The 11,571-nt window shown below is 43.3% G+C and overlaps 2 protein-coding genes across 2 annotated transcripts; both read left to right on the top strand.

Annotated features, from left to right (window-relative positions):
* The first annotated feature begins 248 nt into the window (after positions 1-248).
* Positions 249-5,718, top strand: LOC125506864 (DNA-directed RNA polymerase subunit beta''-like). Its single transcript, XM_048671569.1, is given in 5 exon segments — positions 249-1,033; positions 1,036-2,546; positions 2,548-2,949; positions 2,952-3,000; positions 3,003-5,718. Coding segments are annotated over 5 exon segments (4,434 nt in total). The 5' UTR covers positions 249-525; the 3' UTR covers positions 4,967-5,718.
* A 1,437-nt stretch (positions 5,719-7,155) lies between these two features.
* LOC125506865 lies at positions 7,156-9,893 on the top strand. Its single transcript, XM_048671570.1, has 2 exons — positions 7,156-7,319; positions 9,045-9,893. Exon 2 carries the CDS (start codon positions 9,056-9,058, stop codon positions 9,677-9,679), a length of 624 nt encoding a protein of 207 aa, XP_048527527.1. The 5' UTR covers positions 7,156-7,319; positions 9,045-9,055; the 3' UTR covers positions 9,680-9,893.
* The last annotated feature ends 1,678 nt before the right edge of the window (positions 9,894-11,571 follow it).

Raw genomic sequence — 11,571 nt, 5'->3', positions numbered from 1 at the left:
ACTGTCCTGCTCGAATCCGGAGACACCAACACAATTTTCGCTTCACATCAATCTGTTGGCTGGCCCCTCAAAAATCTTATTTCAGAATCCGTACTCTCCTACTCATGCCCGACGATCGGGAATCTAGGGTATGCGCCAAGGCGCCTTATCAGCAGGCGCGCTAGAGCCCAAGTAGTTGTCTGATGGTTGTTATCACAGGATCTGAATCACACACGCGATTAATGGATGAACATTCGAACCACTTTTGGTCATATTTCTTTTTATAGAGAAATAGAGGAAGCCATACAAGGATTTAGTCAGGCCTATTCATACACTACCTAAACAAGAAAGTTAGATTCGGCGATGCCCCTCCCTTTTCGGGGGGCATTCCGATTTCCTTAGTATCATCATTATTTGCCACGCGAATCCAGATTGAGATTGAGGCAATTAAGTTAATTAAATTTTCGAATCACTGACTCAGGCCCATTGTCGAATCCTACTCAGCAATTGTCGAATCCTACTCAGCCGAAAAGGGGGTACTTATGTATGGCGGAACGGGCCAATCTGGTCTTTCATAATAAAGAGATAGACGGAACTGGTATGAAACGACTTATTAGCAGATTAATAGATCATTTTGGAATGGGATATACATCCCATATACTGGATCAACTAAAGACTCTGGGCTTCCATCAAGCCACTACTACATCGATTTCGTTAGGAATCGAGGATCTTTTAACAATACCCTCTAAGGGATGGTTAGTCCAAGACGCGGAACAACAGAGTTTTCTTTTAGAGAAACACTATTATTATGGGGATGTACACGCGGTAGAAAAATTACGCCAATCTGTTGAGATATGGTATGCGACAAGTGAATATTTGAAACAAGAAATGAATTCAAATTTTCGGATAACGGATCCTTCTAATCCAGTCTATCTAATGTCTTTTTCAGGAGCCAGAGGAAATGCATCTCAAGTACACCAATTAGTAGGTATGAGAGGATTAATGTCGGACCCTCAAGGACAAATGATTGATTTACCTATTCAAAGCAATTTACGCAGGGACTTTCTTTGACAGAATATATAATTTCCTGCTATGGAGCCCGCAAAGGGGTTGTAGATACTGCTGTGCGAACAGCAGATGCTGGATATCTTACACGTAGACTTGTTGAAGTAGTTCAACATATTATTGTGCGTAGAAGAGATTGTGGTACTATCCGAGGTATTTCTGTAAGTCCTCAAAATGGGATGACGGAAAAACTTTTTGTCCAAACACTAATTGGTCGTGTATTAGCAGACGATATATATATCGGTTCACGATGCATTGCCGCGCGAAATCAAGATATTGGAATTGGATTAGTCAATCGATTCATAACCGCCTTTCGAGCACAACCATTTTGAGCACAACCAATATATATTAGAACCCCCTTTACTTGCCGAAGCACTTCTTGGATCTGTCAATTATGCTATGGCCGGAGTCCTACTCATAGTGATCTGGTCGAATTGGGAGAAGCCGTAGGTATTATTGCAGGTCAATCAATTGGGGAGCCAGGGACTCAACTAACATTAAGAACTTTTCATACTGGCGGAGTATTCACAGGGGGTACTGCCGACCTTGTACGATCCCCTTCGAATGGAAAAATAAAATTCAATGAGAATTTGGTTCACCCCACACGTACCCGTCATGGGCAGCCTGCTTTTCTATGTTATATAGACTTGCATGTAACTATTCAGAGTCAAGATATTCTATATAGTGTGAATATTCCCTCAAAAAGCTTGATTCTAGTGCAAAATGATCAATATGTAAAATCCGAACAAGTAATTGCGGAGATTCGTGCCGGAACGTCCACTTTACATTTTAAAGAAAGGGTACAAAAGCATATTTATTCTGAATCAGACGGCGAAATGCACTGGAGTACTGATGTTTACCATGCGCCCGAATATCAATATGGTAATCTTCACCGATTACCAAAAACAAGCCATTTATGGATATTGTCAGTAAGTATGTGCAGATCCAGTATAGCGTCTTTTTCACTCCACAAGGATCAAGATCAAATGAATACTTATGGTAAAAAAGATAGGGAAATTCTTGATTATTCAACGTCGGATCGAATCATGTCCAATGGCCATTGGAATTTTATCTATCCTTCTATTTTTCAAGATAATTCAGATTTGTTGGCGAAAAAGCGAAGAAATAGGTTCGTCATTCCATTACAATATCATCAAGAACAAGAGAAAGAACTAATATCCTGTTTTGGGATTTCGATTGAAATCCCCCTTATGGGTGTTTTACGTAGAAATACTATTTTTTCTTATTTTGACGATCCCCGATACAGAAAAGATAAAAAGGGTTCAGGAATTGTTAAATTTAGATATAGGACCCTAGAAGAAGAATATAGGACTCGAGCGGAAGACTCAGAAGAGGAATATGAGACCCTAGAAGACGAATACAGGACCCGAGAGGACGAATATGAATATGAAACCCTAGAAGAATCTAAATATGGAATCCTAGAAGACGAATACGAATATGAAACCCTAGAAGACGAATATGGGAGCCCAGAAAACGAATATGGGAAACCCAGAGAACGAATATAGGACTTTAGAGAAAGACTCAAAAGAGGAATATGGGAGCCCAGAGAGCAAATATAGGACCCAAGAGGATGAATATGGAATTCTAGAGGAAGACTCAGAAGACGAATATGGCAGCCCCGGGGAAAGCGCAGAGGAAAAATATGGTACTTTAGAGGAAGACTCAGAAGAAGATTCAAAGGACGAATACGAGAGCCCAGAGGAAGATTCCATCTTAAAAAAAGAGGGTTTGATTGAGCATCGAGGAACAAAAGAATTTAGTCTAAAATACCAAAAAGAAGTAGATCGGTTTTTTTTCATTCTTCAAGAACTTCATATCTTGCCGAGATCTTCATCCCTAAAGATACTTGACAATAGTATTATTGGAGTGAATACACAACTCACAAAAAAAATACAAGAACTCGACTAGGCGGACTGGTCCGAGTGAAGAGAAAAAAATCCATACGGAACTCAAAATATTTTCCGGAGATATTCATTTTCCTGAAGAGGCGGATAAGGTATTAGGTGGCTGTTTGATACCGCCAGAAAGACAAAAAAAAGATTCTAAGGAATCAAAAAAAAGGAAAAATTGGGTCTATGTTCAACGGAAAAAAATTCTCAAGAGCAAGGAAAAGTATTTTGTTTCCGTTCGCCCTACAGTGGCATATGAAATGGACGAAGGGAGAAATTTAGCAACACTTTTCCCGCAGGATCTCTTGCAAGAAGAAAATAATCTCCAAATTCGATTTGTCAATTTTATTTCTCATGAAAATAGCAAGTTAACTCAAAGAATTTATCACACAAATAGTCAATTTGTTAGAACTTGCTTAGTAGTGAATTGGGAACAAGAAGAAAAAGAAAAGGCTGGTGCTTCCCTCGTTGAGGTAAGGGCAAATGATCTTATTCGCGATTTCCTAAGAATTGAGTTAGTCAAGTCCACTATTTCGTATACACGAAAAAGGTATGGTAGGACAAGTGCAGGACCGATTCCCCATAATAGGTTAGATCGCGCCAATATCAATTCTTTTTATTCCAAGGCGAAGATTGAATCACTTAGCCAACATCCAGAAGCTATTGGCACTTTGTTGAATCGAAATAAAGAATACCACTCTTTGATGATTTTGTCGGCATCCAACTGTTCTCGAATTGGTTTATTCAAGAATTCAAAACATCCCAATGCGATAAAAGAATGGAATCCTAGAATTCCTATTCGAGAAATTTTTGGGCCCTTAGGCGCTATTGTAGCTAGTATATCGCATTTTTCTTCATCTTACTATTTACTAACGCATAATAAAGTCCTGTTAAAAAAATATATGTTCATTGACAATTTAAAACAAACCTTCCAAGTACTTCAAGAACTTAAATACTCTTTAATAGATGAAAATAAAAGGATTTCTAATTTCTATAGTAACATAATGTTGGATCCATTCCTTTTGAATTGTCACTTTGTCCATCATGATTCTTGGGAAGAGACATTGGCAATAATTCACCTTGGACAATTTGTTTGTGAAAATGTATGTCTATTTAAATCGCACATAAAAAAATCCGGTCAAATTTTCATTGTAAATATGAATTCCTTTGTTATAAGAGCAGCTAAACCTTATTTGGCCACTACAGGAGCAACTGTTAATGGTCATTATGGAGAAATCCTTTACAAGGGAGATAGGTTAGTTACGTTTATATATGAAAAATCGAGATCTAGTGACATAACGCAAGGTCTTCCAAAAGTGGAACAAATCTTTGAAGCACGTTCAATTGATTCATTATCCCCGAATCTCAAAAGGAGAATTGAGGATTGGAATGAGTGTATACCAAGAATTCTTGGGGTCCCTTGGGGATTCTTGATTGGAGCTGAGCTAACCATAGCCCAAAGTCGTATCTCTTTGGTTAATAAAATCCAAAAGGTTTATCGATCCCAAGGGGTACAGATCCATAATAGACATATAGAGATTATTATACGCCAAGTAACATCAAAAGTGCGGGTTTCCGAAGATGGAATGTCTAATGTTTTTTCGCCTGGGGAATTAATCACACTATCGCGAGCGGAACGAGCAGGACGAGCTTTGGATGAATCGATCTATTATCGGGCAATCTTATTGGGAATAACAAGGGCTTCCCTGAATACCCAAAGTTTCATATCTGAAGCAAGTTTTCAAGAAACTGCTCGAGTTTTAGCAAAAGCTGCCCTACGAGGTCGCATTGATTGGTTGAAAGGCTTGAAAGAAAACGTAGTTCTGGGGGGGATTATACCTGTTGGTACCGGATTCCAAAAATTTGTGCATCGTTCCCCACAAGACAAGAACCTTTATTTCGAAATAAAAAAAAAAAATCTATTCGCGTCGGAAATGAGAGATTTTTTGTTTCTCCATACAGAATTAGTTTCTTCAGATTCTGACGTAACAAACAATTTTTATGAGACATAAGAACCCCCATAAAAATATTTTTTACTTTACTAGACTTTTGAACTTAGAACACTAACAGGTCAAATTTTAGATTTTTAAGATTTTTATTTTAATAAGTAAAACAAGTCAGTTAATTCATTAAGGTGGTTATGTTTATACCATGTATCAATGGCCAACTCTTATCTTAGTACAAGGTTCTCTCGGAACAATTATTATTTATTTCAAGCTATTTCGGATCTTTCTTAATCTTCAAAAAGAACTAAATTCCGTAATGGAATGGTAGGATTAAAAAAAAGGAAGTGTGGAAAAAATGACAAGAAGATATTGGAACATTAATTTGAAAGAGATGATAGAAGCAGGAGTTCATTTTGGTCATGGTATTAAGAAATGGAATCCTAAAATGGCCCCTTACATTTCGGCAAAGCGTAAAGGTACTCATATTATAAATCTCGCTAGAACGGCTCGTTTTTTATCAGAAGCTTGTGATTTAGTTTTTGATGCAGCAAGTCAGGGAAAAAGTTTCTTAATTGTTGGTACCAAAAAAAGAGCAACAGATTTAGTAGCATCAGCTGCAATAAGGGCTCGTTGTCATTATGTTAATAAAAAGTGGTTCAGTGGTATGTTAACGAATTGGTCGATTACGAAAACTAGACTTTCTCAATTTAGAGACTTAAGAGCAGAAGAAAAAATGGGAAAATTCCACCATCTCCCAAAAAGAGATGTGGCAATCTTGAAGAGAAAATTATCTACTTTGCAAAGGTATCTCGGCGGGATCAAATATATGACGAGATTGCCAGACATTGTGATCGTCCTTGATCAGCAAAAAGAGTATATAGCTCTTCGGGAATGTGCCATTTTGGGGATTCCTACTATTTCTTTAGTCGATACAAATTGTGACCCGGATCTCGTGAATATATCGATTCCAGCCAACGATGACACTATGACTTCAATTCGATTGATTCTTAACAAATTAGTATTTTCAATTTGTGAGGGCCGTTCTCTCTATATAAGAAATCGTTGATTAAGAATATATAGTGAATTCTTGGGCAACTGCGTAAATTTATGGAATCACTTACTTTACTATATCTTTTTTTTGCATAGAATTTTTTTTTGCATAGAAAAAAGAAGGGGAATATTGATAACGAGCCCTTATTATCAATAAGATTTCCCTAGTATCATCATTATTAGCAGATTAATGGTGTTTTTGCGAAAACACATGATGTTTTTGCGTTGCGTTCAGTCTGCAACTTTTTTTTTCTCATTGTTCTCTTCTCTTATTCAGAATTACAAGCAAACGTGTGAAGCCCCACGATCCGTGAGTCTTGTGCCATCCCACGAGCGGCATCATGTGTCTACAGGAATCGGTCCCGGATCGTCAGGCGATGACCAGGACAACTAATCTTATCTAAAACTGTCTACTGAAAAAAAAAACTGAACTAACTTGCAGCTGGCAACGACAACAGCGTGACGAGCTACAGTGCAGAATACAGAGATAAAAGACTAAAAAACAGAAAAAATGCACAAGGATTATTCAACATTCACTCCCTAAGACTTGCTCATCTTTGTAACCTCCACCATACCGATCTTTGCTCGCTGCTCCTGAAGTTTGCCACGGCCAAGTGCTTTGGTAAGCAAGTCAGCCATCTGTTCTCACCATGGAATTATGGGGCACCTTGGAATTTCCAGCATGTACGATCTCCATTGGGTCTAGCGCTGCATGCACCATGTTTATTCACCTTTGAAAAGAAGTATAAACCATAAAAAATTTACATTTCAGCTTAGCATTTCAATAATCCTATATAATACACATAGGATTAGACTAACTTGTAGCACGTGTTAACATTTTTTGCATTTTTTTAAGGGGCACCAACAGATGTGAGCGTGTGTGTGTGTGTGTTGTGTTTTTTGAAAATAAAAACAATTTTTTTAGGGAAAAAATAAAAACAATTTAATGGAACTAGTAGTAGCAAAAAGAGGGAGAGGGATGTGGGTGAATGCAGATCCTTCTCGGCTCCTATTGGCTTATTATTAATAACATCTCTCCCGGGCGCGCGGGCCCGGCCACCCAGAGACGCAGCGCGTGAAATGAAAACCCAATAAGAGATTTACCACCCGACCCGTTTTTGACCGGCAAAGGAGCTCCGATGCCTTTTTGACAGCACAAAGCGAAGCGCTCTCTCTCTCTCTCTCTGTGTGTGTGTCCAGTCCAATCGGACGGATAGCTGTCGCGTCCGGGACCGGGCCGGGGGGCGCCTAGCAAGCAGAACCTACCTGAGAGAAACCGCCGGAGAAACTGGAGGGAGGGCGAGGGACGGCGAGGGCGAGGTTTCCCGGAGCAGGCAGAGGCAGGGAGGAGCACTCCAAAAATCTCAAGGTACAGGTCCGCTCCGTTCCCCCCCATCTGTTTCTCCCTGGGTGCGGTTGTCCGACCAACTCCCCTATCGGGAGGGAAGGGAATGTGGCGGCGCCTCCATGATCCATCCGGTGCCTAGCGCGCGCCGGAGCCCGGAGCGAGAGCCACAGGGTTTGCCCCGCGCGGCTTGATTTGGGGGGTTTTGGGGGTTTTTGGGAGGTGTTGTTGGTTTCGATTCCAACGACTCTTGGGCCTGTCCGCCATCCACCCTTGTGCGGTTCCGGTGATTTTGTTGGAGGGAGCTTCGGGGGGTTCCGGCCGATTTTTGGCTTGCGCTCGTCGCGAATGTTGGTCGTGGTTGGAGCAGCCCCCCCGACCTGTAGCGTAGCGGCAGCGGGGAACCGATTTTTGGCTTGGAAGCCAAAGCCTTCCTTTTTTTTGGATGCTACTAGTATATACTACCTCCGTTCCTAAATATAAGTCTTTCTAAAGATATTCCAACAAGTGACTACATACGGAGCAAAATGAATGAATCAATGCTCTAAAATATGTCTACATACATCCGTATGTTGTAGTTCATTTGAAATGTCTAAAAAGACTTATATTTAGAAACCGACGGAGTACTGGGCATTCAACTGTAGCAGGGATCTTTTTCTTTCACATCAATAATGTGTCCCACCTTTGCGTGTGGATGTGGTCGCTTCCCCGCTGTGCGCGCAGCAGTACGTACCCGAAGCCTATCTCGTGGATCTGTAGAGAGTACTAGTTTTCTTCTTCTTACTTATGGATGCACATTCGGGCTGTTCATTCTACCCCGAGGTGACATTGTGTTTGCTTTCGAGCTCGAGGTAGGCAAGGCTTAATTCCTATCCGATTCTCAAAGCCCAGTTGTTGGATTCCGGCCCTAAGCGCGAGTTCTTGCTTGCATTGCATGGGATGTTTGCCACATGTGTGCATGCGCAGTTTCTACATCAGATCGATAACGTCTTTGTTTTGCTCTTGGGACCAGCGATTTGACTTGCTGCAGCTGCTGGTGGAGGAATGCTTCCTTCCGGTCATAACCTAACCTGTGTTTCAAGTTCAAGTGCTGCGATTTGTTTGCGTGTCCTCAAGGCGAATCACGGATTCACCCAGGTTCCGGTTTTGGTTTGCTGCCTTCACTTCCACTAAAGAGTTTCAGATGGAATGCTACTGACTGGAGCAAGATTCTTTCTCTAGACCGGATCCCCATTCTTTCTTTGAGAGGTTTCTTTGGTCGGTGCTTGGCATATTGCTACTCGATCGGCTACTATTTGATGGTGTCTTGTTGAGTTCCAATCATGCATGTCATGTGGTCGCTTCCGCCGTCAGTCTGCGTGGAATTGTTTCAGTTTGTGCTTACTTCTGCTTGCTTATGAGTACTCCCTATCCATTTTAATGACAAGTATTTTCGAACGGAGGGAGTAGTATTTATTTCCTAACGAGATTCTCTCCAGTCCCTTTCAAATCCAACAAGTGCTTGTTGCTGGTACTAGTACTACATGGATAGGAGTAATTGTTTTTTAGTTCCTTTTGCTGTTATGCTATTGGCCTTGGATAAATAAATGGATATAATACTACTCCTGATCCCAAAAATAAACTGCAACTTCCTACTACGTACGAGTACTACTCTACAGTTAGCTAGTCAGTTTGTTTGTTTGTTTGTTGATGCATTTCCTGTTCCTAACCAAGATGTCCTACTCATCAACTCTTGTTTACTTATTGCAGTACTACTGGCCATGGACGATCCTGCTGCTCAGCCTCCTGTGGTTGCTGCTGCTCAGGCTCAGGCTCAGGCTCAGGCTCAGGATCAGGATCAGGATATCACGCCCTTGGTTAATTGGGTCCCAGTGTTTGAACGAAGCAAAGCATCGGTCTTCCTCATCCAGTTTACACCAGTAAGACGTCGGGTGAATGAAGCCCGGGTTATCGCTGGGGCAGCCGGCTCCAAGACTCGAGAGCAGCCGAACGCAATTTTCGCATCACGGTGGCTAACAGAAACTGGCATCTCCTCGCACATGGATGGCGCCTACCTCTACATTCTCACCACCGCACACATTGTGGATCATCTGTTCCATGCGGTCTACAGGCTAATTGATCCAGCCACGGTGAACCGGCTCTTTACAATCGAGGTCACATGTTTCCATGCCGAGAGAGACTTCGCAGTTAATAGGAACATGGTCGGGGATCGCACCTACACGCCGGCGACGGTCTGCGGGATTGACTGCCTGAGGGATTTGATGATGCTGCGCGTCGATCGGGCAGAGCTGGCCGTGAGGGGCGTCGGGCAGCAGAGGGTGCAATGCACACGGCAGCACCCGGTTCTGCAGTTTGACGGAACACGCGAGTTTGGCATGCAGTGAATGCTCGTTTCGTGGCCTGCCTTCCGTCCCTGCACCTTCGCCACGGGCCTTCAGTGCCTCCACCGGTTTCTGACTGGCATGAGCACCAACCCAGTTGGGTATGATATGGAGCTGCTCGAGGCTTACATCGGATCCGATCAGGGGTCCTCGGGAGGCCCTCTCTTCAACGCCGCTGGCCAGGTAAAGGGTATTCTACACGGAGGGAGTGGGACGCACTCACAGTTCATTTTGCCCGGAGATATTCTACCTTTCATCCAGAACAATGCCCCCCCTCAGCCACCTTCAACGTCATCTTCATCTCCCCGGGGTCCCAGAGGAGGAGGAGGAGGAGGAGAAGGAGGAGGTGGTCCCAAGCGCGGTCCTAACAAAGATGACAAGTCGGGTCCATCAGATCCTCCAAAGCGCCGTCGGAGTGTCCGTGACAAGGGCAAGGCCACCGCTGCATGGGGATCCGGCCGGCGGAGGTACACGCTCAGATCCCACGGCAAGGGCATGGCCGTTGGTGCAGGTGGATCCGGCCAGAAGTATCTGCTTAGACCCCGCTCATGATCAGTTACTAGGTTGCTTCATTCCCAGGCCAGAGGATACTCATGCGAGTGGCCACGATGCACATCTAGAGTTAGTAGGCTAGCTGAATGATGAAACACAACGTTTTTCTTTATTATTTATTTTATCTGTGGGATGAACAACTTTTGTAAGCATTTGCTCCTCCACATTTACTCCCAGCTACCCATGATTGTTTCTACTGAATTGAATCTATTGATTGACTATGCTTTAGATGAGGCCAGCCATTTTGTTTATCAAGAGGCCCACGTATCTTCTACTTCGTAACTATCTTTTAGTCTTATCTGGTTAAGTTTCACTTATTGCTTATCCTTTTTCAATCGTGAAGAATAGATAGCTTTGTTTCCATTACATCCTATATCAGCACGGTTGTCATACTGACATTGACAGCCTTTGCATTACATATAAGAGCATTTATATAACCGGACCCCACATACCCCGCCCAAACGCCAGGGTGGAAGGCCCGGTCACCGCCTTGACGCAAGAACCACACCCAACCGCGCCGCGCAAATCCGGTCAAAATGTGCGGACTGGCACTCCCTGTGTCAGGCTCTTATCTGGGCTGGATATGAGGGCGCCCGGACGCGCCCGTCATGTAGGACTGATTGCAAGGGCCCATGCGGTCACACGCAGAGACCGTCGGACCGACGGGTGAGGGAGTCCTGGATTAGGGGGTGTTCGGATAGCCGGACAATACCTTCAGCCGGACTCCAGGACTATGAAGATACAAGATTGAAGACTTCGTCCCGTGTCCGGATGGGACTTTTCTTGGCGTGGAAGGCAAGCTTGGCGATGCGGATATTCAAGATCCCCTACCATTGTAACCGACTTTGAGTAACCCTAACCCTCTCCGGTGTCTATATAAACTGGAGGGTTTTAGTCCGTAGGACAACTTCATCATACAACAATCATACCATAGGCTAGCTTCTAGGGTTTAGCCTCCTCGATCTCGTGGTAGATCTACTCTTGTACTACCCATATCATCAATATTAATCAAGCAGGACGTAGAGTTTTACCTCCATCAAGAGGGCCCGAACCTGGGTAAAACTTCGTGTCCCTTGTCTCCTGTTACCATCCGGCCTAGACGCACAGTTCGGGACCCCCTACCCGAGATCCGCCGGTTTTGACACCGACATTGGTGCTTTCATTGAGAGTTCCACTGTGCCGTCGCAATCAGGAAGGATGCCTCCTCCCGTCTTTAAAGACGGCGCCGTCACTAAGGGAGCCTTGGCTGTCGGCCAAACTCTTCGGCTAGGTGGTTTCCTCATAACCGCCTGTTCGGCCGTTGCGCCGACGGTGACCTCTCGGGTCATCAAAAGCAACCTTCA

The sequence above is a fragment of the Triticum urartu genome, chromosome 5 (assembly GCF_003073215.2).
Source record: "Triticum urartu cultivar G1812 chromosome 5, Tu2.1, whole genome shotgun sequence".
In the NCBI taxonomy this organism is placed as follows: Eukaryota; Viridiplantae; Streptophyta; class Magnoliopsida; order Poales; family Poaceae; genus Triticum; species Triticum urartu.
This window is presented reverse-complemented; position numbering and strand designations above follow the sequence as displayed.

Coding starts and splice junctions, on each gene's coding strand:
- LOC125506865 (XM_048671570.1), top strand. CDS start 9,056: ATGGACGATCCTGCTGCTCAGCCTCCTGTGGTTGCTGCTGCTCAGGCT.